At 47.9% G+C, this 22,629-nt stretch overlaps 1 protein-coding gene across 3 annotated transcripts in view; it reads right to left on the bottom strand.

Moving 5' to 3' along the window:
* Positions 1-22,629, bottom strand: part of ROPN1L (rhophilin associated tail protein 1 like) — a 31,349-nt gene that overhangs the window by 5,457 nt on the left and 3,263 nt on the right. The window contains exons 2-7 of one of the 3 annotated variants that reach the window (XM_023759379.1): positions 17,496-17,669; positions 13,520-13,643; positions 11,844-12,005; positions 6,086-6,261; positions 2,500-4,152; positions 147-323 (exon numbers count right to left, since the gene is read on the bottom strand). In XM_023759379.1, the coding sequence (XP_023615147.1) occupies positions 4,089-4,152; positions 6,086-6,261; positions 11,844-12,005; positions 13,520-13,643; positions 17,496-17,626 (657 nt within the window). In that variant the 5' untranslated portion in view covers positions 17,627-17,669 and the 3' untranslated portion in view covers positions 147-323; positions 2,500-4,088. The remainder of the gene's footprint in view (positions 1-146; positions 324-2,499; positions 4,153-6,085; positions 6,262-11,843; positions 12,006-13,519; positions 13,644-17,495; positions 17,670-22,629) is intronic. The other 2 variants (XM_023759380.1, XM_023759381.1) reach the window with 2 other exon arrangements.

Genomic DNA, 22,629 nt, shown 5'->3' with positions numbered 1-22,629 from the left:
GGAAGTAGGGGACCCCTGCTCCATCTTGGTGGGGTCACATACCAAGTGACCACAAGGCTTCTGGAAAAACCCAACCATTCCAGGGAAGGCTGCACATTAACGCATCAACACCCACTCAGTCTACTTCCCCGGTTGGGTCTTCTGACCTCACGGAGAGCCAGTCAGGTGGGCGGCCCGAGCTCTGGGGCAGCACGGGGCCAGGATGCTGCTCTTGGCCTCTCAGTCCTGGGTCAGTCCCCTAGACAAGCGGATTAATTCTACTTCTGCGGCCACCTCCTGGGCCTCTGGTGAGAGTCCACTTCGAAAACCAAGGAAAATGAATTCTGCAAAGCAACACAGTGGAGTTGGGATTTTCCTTAGGGAGAGCCTGCATGCCTTTCATTTTTTTAAATGCTAAGGCTCAGAGCCTGAGGCCTACCCAGTGTTTCAAGGACCTATGAAATGTATAAGGGTTGAAAAAACATCATAGGCTGCAAATTAGGAAACAGCGAAATCAAACCCAAGGATTAATTTATATATTCATTCTTCATTAGTAGTCAAATTGACTAGACATAAAAATCCCACTACATTTGTAAACCATTTGTAAAGCTCGATCTTCTCACATTACAGGAATTCACAGGTATGCCAGTGATTGCCAAGAAGTAACAGCTAAGTGCAAATGAAAAGAACGACTTATAGCTAAACCATTTTATGGACAAAATCATTGGCCCTGCCCAGCCCCGAGAACCCCATCATGCCAGGCGGTCACGTTTCCAGAGTCACCTCTACTTCCCCCTTTTCTTTTCCTACAGATCATGAACACCAAGCAAAACAAAACAAAAGCCCCTGTCTTTAAAGGGGGAAAATACAGAAGCTGACAAATAAGAGTTGGATGAAAAAACAAATATTTCCCTGGTTGTGCTCCAGGGACAAGGACAAGGACATGCACTTCAATGGGCCAGAGGATTCCTGAAGTCCTAAGGCCAAAGTCCCATCGGCTGACTGGCATTTTATGGTTTTTCCAGTCTCCCCCCCCCCCCCCGCCCCAACTCACTCCTCTGAATCAAGGGAAAGCAGATATTTCCCAAGCCCACACCTCACAAATGCCAGGGATTTTTTTTTTTTTTAATGCTCAGTTTCCATCATTGTCAAAGTCTATTTTTTTTAAGTCACTTTAATTAGAAAAATCTTGTCTCTCGAGGTGCTGAATCCCTGGGGGCCACCTGCCCCCTCTCACATGCAGCGTGTGTACAGAGCCTGGTCCCTCATTCCCCAGCCCCTTGCAGTCCCATCAGGCCCTGTGGACCCCACCCCAGTCTCCCTGCAGCCAAGGCGTTTCTGCTGGTCTCCCTCTCCAGCTCCTTTGTTCAAACTCTCCAGTCACTTGAATGGTTTATTTATCCAGCGCATGGATTCGTTAATGATACAATAAAGTGTGTAGTTATTAAAGCATTTGCGTGAGCTCCCCAAAGGCAGGTAGCAACCCAATTGAAAGCCGAACTTCCCATGACCAGTAGAAGTTCATTCAACTTGACCCCCAAGTCTTCCTGACATGGACCTTGACTGCAGTGTGACACAATGTTCTGGCCTCATCTGCTACGTTCCCTTCCCGAGACCCTAAGTCAGTCCTGCATCAAGGAGTCCTGGCTCCTCTCCCTGGAGAAGGGTAGTTAGGGCCCACAGTCTGGCCAGTAGATGTGGCCCCACATGGTGGATGGGTGGCTGTTCCTGGCCCTTTTCAGTGGACAGAGATGATGATTTCATACAGACACTCAGTTATAAGTCAGGACCACAGGATTTTGACTTAACCTTATCTAATTTACTTTGTCTCTTCATTCTTCCATGCCAAAATCCAGGGTAATGACACCAAAATTGTTACTCATGTATTCTAGTACCAACACTGATTACTAAAAGAACTTTTTGGTAACATTCTTCTTGAATTCACTAAGAATATTCAAATTTCTGTGCTTTAAAGTCACTTGGAATAGTTTCTGTGGTGACGCCACCAACTGGATACACAGTTAAGTTCACTGGTTTCGTTTTACTGCCAATTTTCAGTGCTTTCTCTTAAGTGTGATTATGTTTTATAATTATGTATAATATTTACAGGATTCCAAAATCAAATCAGTACAAAGGTAGGTTCAGAGAAGGCCAGCATCAAGCTCTGCCTCTTTCGTCCCATGCCTCCCTCCTCCTAGACGATAACATTATTTCATGGGTTAGCCTCTGCTGTTCTACCTCCCTGCTTACATTTAGGTATTTAGGAAGGTTTGTATTCTTGCTGTAACGATTACCACATGTACTTTTACATAATATCCTTAGTCTTTTCTTTTTTGGTTACTGAATGCTGGTTCTCTACTATGATCAGTAATGAAATTTCCCCTACATCTGATGTGAACATCATTTTAACATTCATATAGACTTTCTAGCCTCCAAATTTCTGACAGATGATATGTACCTATACAGTCAGCGCATACATCCATTATTTACGATAGCATATCCCTTCCTTAGATTCCTCACCTGGTCTTAGCTGCACAGGTAAGCAATACTCCCTGCTCCCACGGTCTCATGGTGCCCTCTCCAGCCTTTCTGGTTGCCTGGCTCTCTTCCTCCAGCAGACTCCCCACGAAGGAAGGGTTCCCTGAGGACTTGCATGTTCAAACAAGCTCCTCTGTGGCCTCTATACTCACAGCTCCTCGCCAGCTAGGTCCATGTTCATCTAGCCCTGGAGGGACACGCAAGAAGGCGGGGGGAGGGGGAGAGGCACAGCACACGTCCCTTTCGGCTTCCGGCTTCCCTTTTGGTTCACCTGGGGAGCCCCGCAGACCTCGAGGGCTCCAGGACTCTCTGACTGTGCAGTCCAGGGCCAGCCTGGGGGTCGGGAGGCTCTCCTGAGTCCTCGGTTCCCTCACTGTCCCACCTGAGGGGAAGCTGTTAATTCTATTAAACTCTCCTTTTCTGTCTCCTGATAGGCCAGAGCATCTTCATAAAATGCAAACGTCCTGTGTGCGCTCCTGGGGTGGCCAACTTTCTGTCTCAAGCACAACACCATTCTGGGTTCTATCGCACAGCCTTTCCTGCAGCCTGCTCCCCTCCACATGTTTATTCACGCCGTGACTTACAACTGCGCTTACGAAAACCTAAGGTTTCTTTTTTTCTGAGCCCCATGTATTGAGGCATTACAGCTGGGGGAGATATTTTAATTTGGGGGGGGGGCAGTCAAGATTTTAGAAGGTTTAAAGCAACTTAAAAATTGTAAAAGCTTTTAGAAACTCCAAAAGTTACTTGTAAATTTCTCAGTAATCTCTATATGTTGTCTATTTACTGGGATGGTGACCAAAAGTCCAGGCAAATGATCATCTCAAATAAGGGAGTTTAGTGTCCAGATGAAAAATATACTTTACACACCTAAGTGCAAAAAAAAAAAAAAAACTACACACTTTTAGATAACAGCAAAACCTTCCTCCTAACTCTGGGTTTTCACTGTGCTAACATTGATTAGCAAGGCGGCCAGTGGCACAGAACCAAGGAGCCAAACCATCCCCCAGCTCTCGGGAAAACTGCCCGGGTGTTATTTCCTTGCACAGTAGTCCTGTTCAGTGGACCGAGTGCGGGTCCACACTGCTTGTCCAGTTTGCTTCGAGGCCGTAGATGCCCTTCAGTGAGCGCAAGCTCCCAGGCCTGCCTCTCCCAGAGAAGACCCAGCTTTGGCCAGGGTGCTCCCCTGGCCTGTCTTGGGCGCAGCTGCCAGGGCATAAAGAGTTTCCCACGGAAAACCAGGATGGCCGGGTTTAAGCTGCCCATCCTCCTCCCCGCTCCGCAGCTTCCGAACAGATTGTTTCAGTCAAACAGATCATTTTACTACTAGGAGTGATTCACCTTGAAGGTTCTTACAAGGACACAGTGAACAGCAATCATTAAATAGGCCCCCCTCCCGGACTCACTGGTCACACTCAACTTCCATCACCAGAAAAACTCACGCAAGGTCTGCATGTGGTTAATGACAAGTTGTAATTGGTGCCAAGGTTTTAAAACACACTCTTTCGACATTAAAATGTGTTTTTCTCTGTATTAATGGCATGTCTTCTGAGTTTTCTATTTGAGATTTTTTACATTTTCCTCGTTATGACGAAGAAATCCATAAGTCCTATCATGCCATTCTTTCTATTGTCTCTAAAATGGAAACAGAGAAACACACATATTAGTAATTTCTCACAACACACAATATAAATTTTATAAAACAATGATTTAGTATAATTTAATTAAAAGGTAATTTAAATACAATATAATCTAACAATTTTACCTTAAAAATTAATTACTTATGGTCAATAATCAGCAATTTCTACCTGGAAAATTAAAGCATTCTATTTTTTTGTATAAAAATGGGCATTTATTTCTAGGTAAAAAAAAACAGTACTATATTTAATGAATTTTCTTTAATTGACAACACAAATTTTAGTCACTAGTTAACAAAGGTCCCCTTCTATTTAAAAAGGGTAGTGTGGGGCCACCAAGGGCCTGGCAGTGTGGGGAGTGCTGTGGAGAGGGACAGAGTAACCGGGGAGCCACAGGGAGGGCCACAAAGATGGTGGGTGACAGACTAGAGCAGTGGTTCTCAACCTGTGGGTCGCGACCCCTTTGGGGGTCAAATGGCCCTTTCACAGGGGTCGCCTAAGACCATCGGAAAACACATATATAATTACATATTGTTTTTGTGATTAATCACTATGCTTTAATTACGTTCAATTTGTAACAATGAAAATACATCCTGCATATCAGATATATACATTACGATTCATAACAGTAGCAAAATTACAGTTATGAAGTAGCAACGAAAATAATTTTATGGTTGGGGGTCACCACAACATGAGGATTAAAGGGTCGAGGCATTAGGAAGGTTGAGAACCACTGGACTAGAGGAAAGACAGTGGACTGTGGAGTCTGGAGGCAGAGACAGGTGGCAGGGGCCTCAGAGGGGATGCGGTTTTGAAAAGGGAGCAGAGAAAACGGCTTGAAAGGGACAGGAGTGAGCGCTGTGGGGGCAGCCAGGGTCTGTCAGCAGGAAGTGAGGTAGTTGGGCCCACACTGGTGTCCCAGCTGTGGAAGGTTTGGGAAGGTGGGAGGGAGGAGCGTCTAGGCAGTGATGAGGGGCTGCCGGGTAGGGCTTCTCAGTGCTGGAGGATGTATCCTCCTAGTCAGCCCCCATCCCCCGGCTCTTTCGTCCCCATTGCCCTCAAGCCTGCCCGCTGTCCGGTATCTGTGAGTGTGGAGCACCCAGGACTGCAACTTCTGGTCCATAAACTGCATCCCTGGCAGAGTAGGCACCTCGTGAACATGTGCTGGGCAAGCGCCAGATGGCAGTGTGAGGCTTGGGGGCACCCTCACAGGCACTTGGGGGGGGGGCCAGGAGGTGCTGGAAGGCCTTGGATCAGTCTCTCTCTCTCTCTCTCTCTCTCTCTCTCTCTCTCTCTCTCTCTCCTGAACCTTGTGGGAGCCGGGCTCCATCCTGCCTCACCTAGAGCCCCTTCCCCTGGAATTGCCAGGCTTCCTGGGGCTAAGTTCATGAGGGGCATTGTTACCACCCTCAGGGAGCCCCCTCTGTGGGGCCACAGCCCCTGGGGGGGCTGCCACCACCCCACCTGCCCCCTGGCTGCTTGTCCTCTGCACAGTATGGGGCACACAGTCGCCCGAGAGATGTGCAAGGAGCCGGGGATGAAGCTGTGTCCATAGCCCGGTCACACCTCCACCTGCAGTAGCCCCGCTTCTGCGTCTCACTGTTGAGAGTGAATTCTTTCTTACTGTTCAACATGCTATGATTTTAAACCACTCAACATACTGTCCTTCAGAATCAAGGTTAGTGTGGATAAACTTTTTGTAGAGACGGGATACATTTTCTCCTCTGAAGTCTGAGAACTGAACCCCGCCCCGCCCCGAGTCCCACGGAAGCCAGCAGCCTCCTGCCGCCGCCTCCTCAGCAGGCCCTGGAGAGGCCTCTCCGTCACCGTCACCGCAGGGTAAGCGGGGACCAGGAATCCGAGATAAGCGGTGACGGGAGGAAGATCTCTAATGATCCCTATGCCCAGGGCCAGGGACTGCTCGTACTCACATGCTGTCCTTCAGCGAGGCGAGATAGGCTTCCGTTTCCGAAGTAGCAATATCCGAGTCCAGGCTGGACAGGTAGCGGTAGACGTAGGAGAAAGTCTTGAAGGGGATGCGCGCAGGCCCCCCCTCCGGGTCCTGGGTCAGGATCTCGCACAGGTTCTTCATCGCGGTGTTCAAGGACTAGGAATGGCACGGGGGGGCGGGGGGGGGGGGGGGACAATTACTGCATTTGCTAAAACTGGAATAGACAATCACATTTTACAGAAATTCTCCTGAAAGTACACTATGTTCGTATCTAAATTAAGAACTAGGTGAATGTATATGTGACATAAAGAAATAAAAAGGAAAGGTCTCATCAGGATGCAATTGGTCTGAAAAAAAGTTTTAATCCACAGATTTTATATTAAAATTCGAATGACTTTTGATGATGAGGAAGCATCAGTCTCCTTAAAGACACACCCCCTAAGCCAACACCGAACCCTCCAGCCCTTCTGGCCCCTGGACATACCTAGGGACAAAATAAACTGTTACCAACTAAAGGTGCCACCTGTGGAGGGGCGGGCAGGGTCCTGCTGATGCCCACCTGCCCCTGGGCTCCGTGCAGGGCCTGCCCTTGCTCTGGGCCTTGTCTCAGTTCTGCAAAGCACCTGCCTTCCTCCCGCTCATGCTCCCTCCCTCTGCCTGTATCAGTCACCCTTACCCCACCCTGGCCGACATCCTCAACTTTCAGCCCAAATGCCCATCTTCTGGGAAGCCTTCCCCCACACCACTAAGCTGCCAGAGCTGTGACTCATCCCACTCTCCCCTTCAAGCCATGAGGGTAGGAGGAGATGCATTCAGGGTGGGGGAGCCATCGCCTGTGTCAAAGACTAGGGCTGTTTTCGTGCTAGAAACTGTCAGCCCCCTGGTGACTCCACAAGAGCACCTTGGAGGCCGCAGGGCCCAAGGCCTGCGTGCAGTGGGGTATGGAGCGGCTCCTGACCTGGCTGCTACCCTCCCAGGAACTTGTGAGACAGCTGATCGTGTTGGTAGGCTGAAATCAGCCGTGGTGGGAGCAGTTACACCACAGTCAGGGGCAAACACTGCCCATCAGGGCCTTCCTCCCAGGGAAGCTCCTGCGGGAAGAACCTGGGCTGCCCTCAGGAGAAAAGGGCGTAACAGGGGCAGTCCCGGGGGAGCTGCAGGTGGAGGGGAAGCCACGGGCCTGTTTGACCTCAACAGTGACACTGTGGGGCTAGCACTCTGACGTCCTCCGGGCATGAAGAGGGCAGAGCCAGGGGTTTTTTTTGTTGGTTTGGTGTGGTTTTTTTTAACAACCCACATTATCTGGCAGTTTCTGTGGGTCAGGAGTGCAGAGCTTAGCTGCTCCTCCGTGACAGGCGACAGGCTGCTGGCAGACTCATCTCCTTGCTGCTGTGAGACTGACGGCCTCCCTCTGGCCGGCCGCCTGCAGGGCCTGGATACTGGCCCTCTCACCCATGGCAGCTTCTTTCTCCACGGCTCCAGGAGCTCGACCCCGTCCTCTCAGTGAACATACGAGAAAAATCACCAGTGCTTCTGGCAGGGGGAGAGGGAGGCAGCGGGACAGCAGTGAGCTCCCTGTGCAGAACGCACCGTCTGAGAGCCTGATGGGCATCTCCTTTCCTCCTCGCCCTCACGGGTGAGATGAGGACAGCGGGGCCCAGAGGCTGTCATCTTCCCCAGGTGAGCAGCTGGGACCTGCTGCAGGCATGCTGACCAGCACATTCCACCGCGCCTGCCACACACCCGGGATTCCAGGCTCTGGGCTGGAGGTGGAGGCCTGAGCACGCGGGCTCGCGGGCTCCCGGGCTCCCGGGGGCTGGCAGCTGGGGCTCGGGGCTGGGAAGCGAGCTCCCACACTGGCGGGCGCTGGAGCGCTGGTGAAGGGCGGCGTCACGATGCAGCATCGGAAGGGTCACTTTTCCCTGCCCTCCTGAGAGGACCTGGGAAACCGAAGCTGTGTGTTTAGCAGTACGTGTTTCTTGCTTGGAACTCTGCGAAGACATGGTGCTGCATTGGACTTCCCCTTTATATCCGACACAAGTGGAAGGAGGTCCCGCCGCCAAGTGCGGGAGCCCAGCGGGAGCAGGCAGATGAGGTCTCTGTGACGGGAGGTACTTAAGGAAAAAAATACATCAAAACACTCCAGCATCGCTGCCTTCTGCACAGGTGTGATGACAATACTGCTGTTAACATTTCTGACAGTAAGATCTGCAGGAAAGGATTCATAAAGCAACTTGCAGGGTTTTGCACTGAGCGTTTCCTTACAAACAGGTTTCTCAACTCCGAAGAGGGGAGGTAGTCAGGCTTCCCGCTCACCATGTTGGCAGGCGCCCCCTCCAACCACCTGCCATTGTGGTTCCCTCCAGGTACCTAAGCCTTCCCGGGGACGGGGACTGACACCCTCACTTTGTGTGTAGCCAAGTGCTCCAGCCCGAGCCGTCATCTGAAATTCAAGTGCAGATGTGTGAGAAACACAGACGTGGAGGCACCTATATTTCCTGAGCGTCTTCCAGGTGCCAGTTCTGTGGACGTTTTCAATTTCAGAATCTTAGCTGCTATGGTGAGGACACACCGAACCACCTCCCATGCACCCCAAGTGGCCCTGTCAGCGAGCATGGAGATAAAAGTGAGGGCAGACTTGACCCACCCCTTCAGACGGAATCAGGACAGAGCAGCTCTTGCTCCCTGGGAGGCCTGACTGCTCAGGAGGCAGACAGTTTAACGTCAGCCAGAGGTGCTAACCCCCATCTCGGTACACTTCTCATTTAAAATGCGGTTTGGGGGCTTGTGGCAGGTGAGGGTGGGAGGCCCACATTCTCCGGGAAGCTGGGACTGGGTCCCAGAGTGAAGCCACCTGTTGAGGACTGATGCTGCCCTTGGCATTGTCCAGGAAAGGGTCGGAGAGGCCACCATGCCCAGCAGCCACCATGTGTGTGGCCTGGGTGCGACGGTGACAGTGGCAGTGGAAAGTGCTCCCCACCTGTCCTCTTCCCCCCCCCCCACCCCACCCCAGGGAGACACGCAGACCCGTAGTGAGGTAAGTGGTGCTGGGGGCAGGTGAACCAGGAACCCAGAGCTGCCCCTCTGGGCCAGTGGCTAAGCCTCTGGGCTGGATCTTGTCGCTGGCTGGGGGGAAGGGCTCCTACGGGGAAACCTGGATGGGAGGCACTGGGGACAGGAGCCAGGCGCGTCCCCACCACTGGCAGGGGACACTGTCCATGATCCTCAGCACTAAAGTGGTGGATCAAATTTTTTGTTTTGTTTTTAAGCATGGGGGTCATTTTCTGAGCATCAGAAAGTTGTGACCCAAGTCCCCCATTCCCTACACACGGACTGAGAAAGTCCATGATGGCGTCACAGGCCGCTGAGGGCGCTGCAGAAATATAAAGACTCGGGTCGCGACATGCACAGGCGATCATGTCACCAGGTAAGCACACGGCCCTGGGGGAGGGGACAGGAACCACTACCACAGCCGGGCAGCCAGAGGCCTTGACCCCACCCCCCACCCCACCTCCCCTGCAGCTTTCAACACACGCAGAGCTCAGGCTTCGGGGGATGAGAGCAGGGCGGCTCCCGGGATGGGACGGGGGGCTCCCGGGGGCAGGGGCGCTGCCGCTCAGCACCCAGAGCAGGGCCAGTACCAGGCGGTGCCCCACACACATCGGGAGGAGGGAGGGATCGGGAGGGATCGGCTCTAGTCTTTGTGGAAACCTTCCGCTCTGACTTTTAAGAGAAACGCGGGCGGAGACTGTGTCAGCCGGAGCCGGGCAGCCGCCAGGGACGCGGCCGCAGGAACCGGCCCACGTGGGAAGCAGAGACTGAATTCCAATTCTGCCCAAACCCGCCGTGGAAACGAGGCGGTAATCCGTTCTGAATTACTTCTCGTTCGTCTCCCTTCACGTTCTCACTTCCTCCTCTTTTTTAAGCATAAAGATAAATGCTCGGATGCCAAACTACTCCAAGAATCGTCTGGGGAAGTCGCAGCTCCAAGCTCCCCGCCCACGTGGGGTCCAGGGGCGTCCCAAAGGCCAAGCTCACGTCCGCATCGGAACCGGCTCGGGCCTCAGCCCCTGCCGATGACGCTGTGGGAACTCGCTATGCACCCCCTCACCGCACCCCCTCACCCCCACCCCTCGCCGCACCCTGAGGCTTTCACACGCAGGAAGGGGCTCGGGAGAGGGAAGTCGCGGGGACAGCCGGACCCGCATCACCTTCCCCAGGACGCGCTCCTGGACAACGGCGCCCTCCAGCGTCACACACTACACATGGACCAGGCCGCCTCGCCAAACAGATTCCCTGTGCTTTTCCATCTGGGGCTTAGGGAGATAGAAATGACAAAGATGGAGCCCAAAATATGAGACATTCTGCTTTCTCATCAGTATTAAGATATAAATTCCACCTAAGTTTAGAGGCACGAACATTAATTCAAACATTAATTCAAATATTCTCTATTAATGTTGTATTACTAAGACCTACGGGAACACCACAGCATGAAGTTTTCTCTAGTAACTACCTCGTCTTTGTCCTTCCCTATGGCACCCCACTGAGATGCCTCCCTGGTGACACTGACCTGTCTTTCCTACGTGGTCAGCCAGTGGCCAGCCCTGGCACCATTAGCTTTGGGGCAGTCACACAACGCAAGTTGCAGGCAGCCACCAGCCCCGCCCCTGGGCTCCCTGGGTTTGCAGGTTCTCCCTGGGCCCTTAATAGGCAGCAAGTTGCAGTGTGTTCCCACCCGGGGGTTTTGCGACAGAGGTGTTATGTCATGATACAGATGAATAAATGTAGAGGTCTAATTGGGAATGAAAAAAGGTTCCAGAAGATCATCAACAACATAATTATCTCTTCAAAAAGATAAAACCAACTACAGTGAAATCAGGCATTTCCCAGGGTCTGCATGTGATTAAAGGGAAGCGTGAGCTTCGACAGAGCCTGGCTGCCGGCGGGAAGGTTTTGCCAGTGTTCGTGATCGTGTGGGGCAGTATTACAGAAAGTCCTTGTTAAAAATTAAAATTGAATCAAAGAGGCCCACGCATGGACTCACGGTAAGCGGGTGCCGTGAAGTGAGGGCTATGAATTACCCAGTTAGGGACTCTGGGGTCCAAAGACTGACGGGAGTTTGCTCATCCCTGAAGTAAAGCGAGTTCTCTCTTCTCAACCTCCTCTAAGAGCTTAAAGTGGTAGCTCTCCCTTCACTAGACCCAGGCGTCTAGGCGTGACTCAAACACGGGAGCTGGCTCCGCCCCCCATGGCACCCCTCTCCTGGGCTAGGGAACCCTCTGGTCTCTGAAACAGCAGGGTCATCTGTCTTCACCCCTAAGCGCTTGGGTTATATTTTACCATCAGCAAAGCTGTACTGTATCTGTTAGTTACTAATAATAGATTTTAACTAAAGTATAAAATAATTCTGTGCCTCTCTCCACAGATTAGGAAAACAGGTATTATCCATTTACCAAATGATATGTGGTTTAATAAAACCTAAATACATTTTTAACGGTATCCATATATTTTATCTACTGTTAACATCTTTTAATTTGAGGTATTCACAAGTATTTAATTTCTGTAAATTAGAATAACTATAAGCCTGAAAATACAATAGGTATCTGAAAAAATATTGCTTTTCTGAGACAAAGTTACTAAAATAATGTGTTTCCTTCGGTGACTGAAACCCCTAAGTTATTTTCCAGCCAGGCCTACGATTACACATAATTATCAACATGCCATTTCTAGGTACGTACCCCACCAAGCATGCTACATCCAAGTGCTAAAAATTTTATCCACTCGATTCTGTATTCACAAGGATCCAATTGCATGAGAGCTCTGAATTTTTCCATTGGCAGGCACAAACTTCTCCATTTCTGTTCAAGGTCGACTAATTCCACGTATTGCTTGTGGCTACACTGTTTAGAAAACACAATATAATACAATTTACATAAGTTTAAAACCCCACAGAATCCTCTAATGCTGTGAGCATTTGAACATACACCGCGTACTCTATGCAGGGACAGGTGGCCTGACTTCATGGCCCTATTAGCCCTGCGGAGGGAGGGGGATGTGTGCAGTGGGAGGGGCAACGTGCAGGGAGTGGGGACACTAAGCTTGGCAACAATGTTCACAGCAATTTACTTCTTAAATAAGGGCCGTGAAGCAAACGCGGCATAGTGCTGCATAATAAGCAGGGCATGCTGGTGCTGGGGATGGCGTCCTCTCTTATCTGACTGCAATCCCTGGCAATCAAAACATTTAAAGTCCCACCCCATAAACATGTGAATAATTACATGGGAGAAATCTTTAAACTAAATTTCTTCCTTCTATTTCAAAACAAGCAATGAGAATGGGTAACTTCTGCGACCTGCTAGTACTAGTCTGTGTGAAGGGCTTTCAGCAACACTAGCATGTCCTTCCCCCAGCTACCCTCTTTCCATGGTTATTCGTGTTCCCTTTTAATAGAGAGCCATGGAAAATCTGTTTTCAAAGTCAGTGTATCCGGTCCAGAAGCCCAGTACTTCAAAATGTATAAAGGGCTCTATGTCGTATACCTGAAACTAACATTATAGTGTATGTCAACTGTAACTGAAAAGTAAAAAATTGGTGTTTTTTTCATGTATAATGGGGACCTGTCACTTTAAAAATCAAAATCACCCTAACCTGTTTGGCTCAGTGGATAGAGCGTCGGCCTGTGGACTGAAGGGTCCCAGGTTCTATTCTGGTCAAGGGCATGTACCTTGGTTGTGGGCACATCCCCAGTAGGGAGTGTGCAGGAGGCAGCTGATCGATGTTTCTCTCTCATCGATGTTTCTAACTCTCTATCCCTCTCCCTTCCTTCCTGTAAAAAATCAATAAAATATATTTTAAAAATCAAAATCATTTTTAGTAATATGACCCACTCATCTGAATGCCGAGCCTCAAAGCTGGGTGATGTACTTCCTGCTAACTCGTTTTTCTAAAAGTGAGCCAGTGGGTGGAGAAGACTCACCGAGGGCTGTCTGGCAGGGCCAGGCCCAGGCTGCCTGGCGGGTTGGAAACCAGCCTCCCAGGGCAACCGTCCTTCAGATGAGCACTTCGGCATGCACACAGCTTCATCAACACCCTTCAAAAGGGCTTTGCCATCCCCCTGTCTAAAATGTCATGCTTTCATATCTTTAGCCTTTTTTTAGTCCAGCAACACCTAAGCATCTTAATTTGATATTTAAAAGAAATTATATTTCACTTTTCTACAATCTAATCATGAATAGCTATTGTGGGTTCTTTCAATTAAAGAAAGGCACTGAATACAACAAATTCCTTTTTGAATGAAATTCAAAGGTTTATTGCAGGGGAAGCGACTTGCGAGATGATGGTGGTGGTTTGTGTCAGGCCTCAGGGGCACCGGCTTTCTCGCGGGTTAAGCCGACTGGTGGCATAGCCCTTATACCTGCTTGTGCAGCACTTTGAGCATTCCTTGAGTCAGGCCAGTATCTGTTTTCTGAGTGGCCACGGGCATTTCAATTCTGTCCTTTACAGGAAGTGGATCTCCTCTTGACAACGCTGAGAAATACCTAACAACAACAACAGATATCTCTGAAGACTCATCAATACACAAAAGGCAAATTAATACTAATGACTGCGCTTTCTTAAAGGAGCCCGAAGCCCAACAGTGATCAAGGAGGAGAGCTCTTGAGTCCGAAGGGCAGTCTATCCCGGTTCCTCCACTCGGCTCTCCTCCTTACCCTCTGTGCTGCCTCCGTGTCTCTGTCTGTGAAGTGGGGATAAGGACGGTCTGTCTCAGGGCCCCAGGGAGTACTGAGCGGACACCACACGCGCTGTTCTTATCCAGCAAACACCATGAGGGGCCCTGAAATGTGGCCAGAGGCACTGGAAGATGCAGGCCACGGTATCCAAGGGCAAGGTCACGGTCCAGTGTCCACTGTAACAGCTGAGGTGTGGTCTTCCCTTTTCTGGGCCTTGCTGTTTTTCCTGGGGGTTGAGAGCATCCCTCTCTGCCTATTCAACTCTCAGGCACCCAGATCAGGGATGTTCTGTTGGCTCCACTGAGGACGGGCTGTGCCACCCTGCCATGTCAGAGACCACCCTCCCTCATACTTCACAGTTCCTGCCTGGTTTTGTTTGTTTTTTGTTGTATTTTTTAGTATTTTTCCCCTTAATTGTTCCTTTCTGGGCTCCCGATATTGCTGCTTATGTTGGGGGAAGATAGGGGCACAGAAATGTTTTGGGGCAACAAGTCAAGAGGGGGCACACATCCAGCCTCTGGCTGGTGGGAGGGGTACCAGGCAGTTTCTTCTGCAAAACCCACTCCCCTCGGGGCCAGCATGCCAGAGCGGGCAGCTGCTGAGCCCTGTCACATGCAGCTCTAACAACTAACACCGCGAAAAGAAACAACACATCCAGGGAAAGGAGCTCTAGACCATCCACCAGCGCCACAGGTTGTAAGTTAAAAGATATGAGTCACTGGAAACAACTCTGAGTAAGTAACAAAATGTAGAAAGATATCTGATGGACTAAAACAAATTTTATAACTCATCCCGTTTCTTCACCCTTCAAATTCAACTTTGCTTTCATGCTTTTAAGACAACTCCAGACACATCTTGTTTAAAAGTTAGAGGGAGAGTCAAGATGAAGGCAGCACTTAGACCAATGTGGACCTTAAGAGCAAAGTGCCAGGCTGAGGGTGGGTGCTTAGATTTGCCATATTGTTCCTAATTACAGTTTCCACTTCACGGACTTTATTCTTCATAACCTATCAAACCATCCCCAAGCCTGACAGAGCCTGTAGAACAGTGGTTCTCAACAGGGGCAATGTGGGTCCTTCCCCTTCCCAAGAAGGCACTGGCAATTTCCAGAGAAATTTTGGTTGTCACCACAGGAGGGAGATGGTGTTCCTGCCATCTAGTGGGTGCAGACCAGGATTTGGCTAAGGATCCTACACCCCATCCTCGTCATACACCACCCAAAAGTTGTCCCCTCCAAAGTGTCAAATGAGCCGAGGTTGGGGAAGCCCACATAAGTGGCAAGACCAACTTGTGTTAGACTCTGCTAGTTCCCTGGAGGCACCTGTGAGCAAAAGCAGCCTTCTAGTACTAAACCAATTCTGTTCTCCATCATACTGAGTGATGCACAACTGCTTGGTGACATCATAAGGCACAGCCGATTAGCTGTGACATCACAGCAGACCAGCTGTGACATCACAGCAGAGTACACAGGCTGGGGGGCAAGGCTGTCCCACCTTTGCCACTGGAACACCTCGTTTGAAAAGAATGCTAACCTGAAAGTCAACTTACGTCTGCCACAGCAGAGTTACTTCCATATGGACCCTGGTTTTCTGCTCTGTTTTTGCATTTTCTTCTTCCCAGCACAGCCCCTTTGTTCATATGCTGTGTCCTCCTCCTGAATACCCTCCACCTTGTCCTAACCCCAGTCTTTGCCTACGAAATCTCTCCAAGGCCAAGTCACCTTCTTCTGAACAACGTCCTAACAGAGTGTATTCTGGGACAGCCAGAACACATCCGAGTCCATCACACACACACTGCTTAATGAATAATGCTTGATTTTTCTCCTAAACTCCGAAATTGTTCTTGAAATGAGTTGCATAGAACATTCAGAAAGTTTTCAACTTGGCCTTTTAAATTAAAGTGAAGCTTAAAATAGTTGTCTCTAAAGTGTTACAAATATAATTTAATGGTCCAAATAAAAATGATTAAGTCACAAATAAATCTTACAAGTCCTGACTATCTTTTTTTATTTTACTATCTTTTATTTAGGCTTGAATAATGGTTAAAACCAGAGGCCGTATTTTTTTTTAAGAACCTTGAAAGGTTACTTCAGAAGCAATTGACCAAAGTGTCAGAGGCAAACTGCCAATTAGCAAGTAGTCAGTAGCCTCATATGGGAGGTTCCGTAAGATAGCTAGGCCCTCATCCTGGAGCTGTGTGTCATATTTTGCATGGTAATAGGGACTTTGCCTATGATTTTGAGATGGGGAAATTATTCTGTATTATCTAGATGGGTCCTAAATGCAATCACAAGTGTCCTCAGACTAGGGAGGTAGAGGGAGACCTGAAGCTGTCATACTTCCGGCTTTAAAGATGAAGGAAGGGGCCATGAGCTAAAGAATATAAGGAATGCAGCTCTAGAAGCTGGAAAAACCAAGCAAACAGATCGATTCCCCCTTGCACCTCCAGACAGAGCAAAGCCTTGCCAACATCTTGACTTCAGCCTGGCGACACTGATGTTGGACTTTTGGCCACCAGAACTGTAAGAGAATAAATGTCTGTTGTATAAATCCATCAAATTTTATGGGATTTTGTACAGCAGTTCATAGGAAACTAATTCAGTGGTTACATAGGTTAGAGGGCAGCAAAATTCGATATGCCATTTTCTAAAACATTTTAGAAAAAATTATACTGATTCTTGTGGTCATAAAATTAAGCTTCTATGCCTGTTTACTGGAAAAGGGCAAAGAGCTTTCCTGTAAAATCAAAAGGGTTTCTCTTAGTGGTTCTAAGGTCTGTTGACTTGTAACTTTAAAATTAGGAATGTCTGTTCCTGGATATAGAACGTTTGCCACAAGGAACTGTGAAGGCTCGTTTGCTGTGAACCACATTGGGCAGAGTTTAGCCTTCCCAGCCTTGGGCTGAGTACCCCAACATGACTTCCGCGGTTCTGGGTCAGCCAGTCCCTAACCCTGGGGAGATTCCCTGAGGAGGAGGAACACAGCCATACGATTTCTCCTTGTAAAAACCACCTTGCAAATAAAATAAAGGGACTGTGGTTATAGTTTTATAATGCAATGCAGAAACTTTATACCCAATGCACTTGCTTTCTAAGTTTTGGTCTATCTGCTTAAATACCACTCTTCATTATAGTGGGATAAGGACACATATGTAATACCTTAATAAAAAAATTAAAATTAGCCGAAACCGGTTTGGCTCAGTGGATAGAGCGTCGGCCTGCAGACTGAAAGGTCCTGGGTTCGATTCCGGTCAAGGGCACGTACCTGGGTTGCGGGCACATCCCCAGTAGGAGATGTGCAGGAAGCAGCTGATCGATGTTTCTCTCTCATCGATGTTTCTAACTCTCTATCTCTCTCCCTTCCTCTCTGTAAAAAATCAATAAAATATATTAAAAAATATATATATATATACATAAAAAAAAAAATTAAAATTAAAAAAAAATACCACTCTCCAACAATGGAGTTGTTGCTATTCTGTAACAAGTGAGCGTTTTGCAGTAACTTCTGGTCCCATGGTCAATAAACCACGGTGCTTCCTCGATGGATACTTAGGTGTAGATACCACTGATGCTAAAGTGAAGTCTTGCTGACACTCTGAGTGTCCTGGGCGTTGGACCACCGCTCCAGGACCGAGGATTCACCAGCACGCCCGGGCGCTTACCCCGCGGCCCACTGCAGCACGTCGGCTGGCTGGGTGCGGATCGCTGCCTTGGTGAACTGCTTCAGGATGTCCGGCAGTTCCGGTGGGATGTGGATCTGCTGCGCGCAGAATAAGGTGTCGGGAAGCGGCATCACTCTCCCAAGACTAGGACCAGCCTGGGACGAACTAGGTGTGCTGCGGGGAAGTAAGGGCGGAGAGTCAGCCTAGGGCCGCCCGCCCTCCCCCAGGTTTGGGACAGGGACGGGGGGCGGGACCGAGGTCCGGCAGCCGTGTCTGGGCCGGGTCCTGGATTTGGGATCGGGCCAAGAGCTGGTTTTCCCGGGGGTTCGGGCGGCCTGCGGGAGCTCTTACCCGCTCGTCTTCGGCTTCCTCGGAAATTGAGGACCAACGTCCCCTCTAGCGGCCCAAGCACAGCTGCTCAGAAGCGCTAACCGGTGCTATTGTTTCGCAACGGTATCCAGGCAACCGGCACGCGCGCACGCACGCGGGACGGACCCCGCCCCCTAGCGCCGCGCACGCGCACACGCCTCAAGCCGAGGGTGGGTTGTCCCCAGGGCAATGCGCGTGCGCAGTCTGACTTTGGCGCCCTGGTCTCCTAACCTTTACCACTAACCTAGTTTAGAGAGAGCTGACCGTTTCACTTAGAAAAGGGGCTTTTGATCGCTTTCCCACTGCCGACTGTGAAAGGCGAATTCACAAAGGCCGCCACCCCTTCTTGCTCTGGCCACGAGAAGCTTAGGGCCGGGGTGACTGGGGTCCTCCGACGTTGCTAAGGCTGATCAGTCGGTGCTGGCACACGTGCCTCCGTCTCCATCAACTTCCTCGTGCATCCACGCGGTTCCCCTTAGTGAACTCATTCTTCAGATCCCAGTTTAAAAGCTACTTAGAGTTTATCTACTTCAGTTTAACTGGTTTCTTAAGTTAGGGTGGTTGAGCCAATCTGAGTGTAAGAGAAAATAAGCCACTTCTGGCACAATAGCTTTGGGTGGACGAGTAAAAGAAACGTCCATTCTGGTGGGTGCTGGCCAGGGCAGCATTCGAGGGGTGAGCCCTGGTTTAGGGGTATCCTGGCTGGCGGCTGCAGCGGCCCCTAGCACCCATGCTGAATGCAAGAGCCCTGAGACCCCCCTCCACACAGGAAGGCTCACCTCTAGAGAGGACTATGGAGAACTAGAATGAGCTATGTCCAGGTGGGGTCAGGGACAGGTCCTCCTTCCCGCCCTGAAGATGCAAAGCCCCAACCTTGACTCCTCTACACACACGTTTTCAAATGAACAGCGTTAGCAAAAACTGAAAATAGTCACGAATGCTGATGACATGGGAAATCAAGAAATCGCATACACTGATGAAAGAGGAGTGTTAATTAGTACGTTTTGGGGGCAATTTGGTACTTTAAAATGTTGATGACTTAGCAATCTTACTTTGAGAAATTTATCCTACAGATATTCTAGCCTAAGTATGTAAGGTAATATGGACAAAAATGTTTACTACAGCATATAATAAAATGGGGTAACTAGTTCAGAAAAGTTAAATCGTAGTCTTACCCACAGGATAGAATACAATACAGCCAGAATTTTTAAATGGGGTGGCTGACATAAAAAGGTGTTTGTGAAACAAAGTGAAAGGAAGCAGCACCCTGTAGAGCAGGCTGGGGCGCATGTCACCTGCACTGTGATGGTGGGGTCTGGCCTACACTGATGTGGTTACCTCTGGAGAAGGGCACGGGGCTTTCAGGTTTCATTTTAACCATATATACATTATTTTGATTCTTATTTACTTCCTCAACAATACTGAATGCTAACTATGTCCCAAGGACTGTTGTGGAACACAGTAGTAATCCCCAAATAGTTATTTTTCAAAATCTCTGGAGCTTACATCCACGTGAGAGAAAACATACAAATATCAACAAGATAGGTAAACCTGATAGGTTAATAAATATGAAAGAGAAAAAATACAGCAGAAGAGACAGGAATGCCCCAGTAGCTGCAATTTTAGATAAGCCTCACTAAAGAAATGAGGATGGGGAGAGCCTGGACAAAGAACAGTAAAGTACGGCAAACAGGAAGTGCAAAGGCCCTGGGGTTTGGCCTGTTCTAGAAAAAAAAGGCTGGGGCAGTAAAAACAGGGTGTGATGGGTCAGGGAGGGTGTGGACTTGTGAAAAGTTCTGTTCTGGTTGATTCTATCTTTTCAGTGAAATAAGAATACAAGTCAGCAGCCAAAAATGAGAAAATAGGAGAAAATACCTTTTTCCCACTTATTAGGAAAAAAAGGTATGAAATGGTCCACTAGAGAGCCAATATTAACATAGTATTACTTTTTGAAATAAATTGCACAAATTCGAAGTGTGCAATTTGATACATTTTGACATATGTAGACATGTCAGACCAGAACCCCTTCAAGACAGTGAACACATTCATCACCCCGGTTTCTTCATGCCCCTTTAAAATCCAAGTCCCTCCTCGCCACCCCCACTGATCTGCCTTCCTATAGATAGGTTTCTTTGGATTTTCTAGACTTTTATATAAACAAAAGCATACATTTTTGGTCTACTTTCACTTAGCATATTTTGAGATTTGTACATGTTGTGAATATCAATAGTTAATTGCTTTTCATTGTATTGATAATTTACCCATTCACTTGCTGATGGACATATGGATTGTTTCCAGCTTCGGGCTATTACAAATAAAAGTACTATAAACACTATCATGTGCAATTCTTCATATGGATTTACACATTTTTTTTCTCAGCAAATGATTAGGAGTGGTGAGTACATATTTTAATCTATTAACAAATGCCCAACTCTTTTCCCCAGTAATTGCACCATTTTACTTTCCCTCCAGCAGAGTATGGGAGTCCCAGTTTCTCTACATCCTCACCAACCCATGATACCATCAGTATTTTTAATTTTAGCCTTTCTAATAGGTATGTGGTGGGATCACATTGTGGTTTTAATGTGCATTTTCCAAATGACTAATGATGTTGAACAGGTTTGCATGTGTTTGCCATCTGTATACTACCTTTAGTCTTTTTAAATATTTGCCCATTTTTAAATCAAGTAGGTTTTCTTACTACAGCATTTTGAGACTTATCTGAATGCATGTATTTTATTTAAACTTTTTAAAAAATATATTTTCATTGGTTTCAGAGAAGGAGAGGGAGAGAGAAACATCAATGATGAGAATCATTGATCAGCTGCCTCCTGCACGCCCCCAACTGGGGATCGAGCCCGAAACCCAGGCATGTGCCCTTGACCAGAATCGAACCTGGGACCATTCAGTACACAGGCCGACACTCTGTCCACTAAGCCAAACCAGCTAGGGCTGAATGCATGTACTTTATCAGAAATGTTTGGCAAACTTTTTCTGCCACTCCATGGCTTGTCTTTTTGTTCTCTAAACAGTATACTTCAAGGGGCAGGTGTTTTCCATTTTGATCAAGTCCAAGTCATCAAATTTTTCTTCTATGGGTTGTGCTTTCGGGGTTGTATCCAAATCTGTGATTAACCACAGGCTAAACATTTTTCCTTTGCTTTCTTCTAGAAGTTATAGTTTGGAGTTTTATACTTAGGACTATAATTTGAGTTAACTTTTACATACGTTGAAATATAGATCAATTTTTAATTTTGCATCTGGATGTCCAATTATTCCAGCACTGTTTGTTCAACTTTTGTACCTTTGACAAAAATCTGTCCATACACATATGGGTTTATTTCTAGACTGACTCTCTATTCTGCTCCATCAGACCAATGGATTCGTGCAGCCAGCAGAAGGGGTTCATCCATTTGGGCAAAAAAACAAAGAAGTAAATAAATGGGCTTCCTGGCATAAGACTTTTTGTCCTACAGAAGCTACTGAGCGAGCAAGCAGCAGAAAGACACAACACTGTTACCTGTGTAAAATAAAATTTCAGGAAGATGATTAGATAATGTAAAGTGCCAAAAGGGACCTCCACCCAGTTTACTGGCTCTTGACATACGGATGGTTTTAGTGAAGTGTGGGACTGAGTGGAAGTAAACTGCAGGAGGTTGACAGGTATTGTGAGGGTGTGGGGGAAGGGTGCCTATATATACCAAATAGTAACTAAGGACATACCTAGGTCATCACAGACTCTGCCCAGGTAGATCCTGTATCTGTTCCTTGTGGCAATCTTATGCATATCTCTAATAGAATCTTTTGCTCATTTTTCTGTTCTTTCCCACTCTAACGGGACTTCCTAAAGGCAGACCCCATGCCTCATTCAACTATAGTATTGAGTACAGTGCAAGGAAACAAAACAGACACCAGAAATACATGCGTATGTGGGGGCTGGGGCTAGGAGGGGAGGTTACTTTCTCAGATCCTTAATCCACTTGTGGTACTGGTTCTATGTTTGCAACAAGAAGGGCTGCAAACTACAGGATTGGGGAGGGGGGGGGGGGGTTTAATGGCCACTTCTGAAATTCACCATGCAATTTCCTTTGCTGTAAAAATTCAATTTCACAGATTAAAGATGCTCTATGGTTCAAATTGCACTTCACCCACACCACTACATTTAAAATAAAAATGCACTTGATTAAAAAAATCATGGGGGGGGGTAAGTGGTGGTGGACGGAGACTTGACTTGGGGTGAACACACAATAGTGTACAGATTATGTGCTATATAGAATTGTGCACCTGAAACCTGTAGAATTTTGTTAGCCAGTGTCACTCCAATAAATTTAATAAAAAGGAAAAAAAACCATGGAAAACTCAACCTAGAAACAAAGAAAAATTAGAAACAAAAAGATCTCTTCATATAGCACAGTTAGGAGGAAAAAAACCTCATAGAATCCTTTCCTTTTTCTCTGAGACTTATGGTCAATTACATAAAATGGGTTTGATTGGCTTTACTCTATCCAAGTAGCTACCTAAAATAGGCAACCTGATGACGCTCTGATGTTCAGACCTTATAGTTGAGGCAAAGAGGTGGGTGGCAGAGATAAGGGCCTTCCTCTACTCTTCCCAATGAAGAGAGTCTATTACAGTGAGGGAGAGAGGAGAGGAGGGATGTGTCCTCTGCCACTATCATTTTAAATTTATACTTAGAACAGGGGGGCTATCATCACATGAATTATTTTACTTTCATAATTATGTTAAATGTATCTGGATTATCAAC

The sequence above is a fragment of the Myotis lucifugus genome, unplaced genomic scaffold (assembly GCF_000147115.1).
Source record: "Myotis lucifugus unplaced genomic scaffold, Myoluc2.0 scaffold_153, whole genome shotgun sequence".
In the NCBI taxonomy this organism is placed as follows: domain Eukaryota; kingdom Metazoa; phylum Chordata; class Mammalia; order Chiroptera; family Vespertilionidae; genus Myotis; species Myotis lucifugus.
The sequence above is the reverse complement of the archived record's forward strand: the minus strand, read 5'-3'. Positions and strand labels throughout refer to the sequence as shown.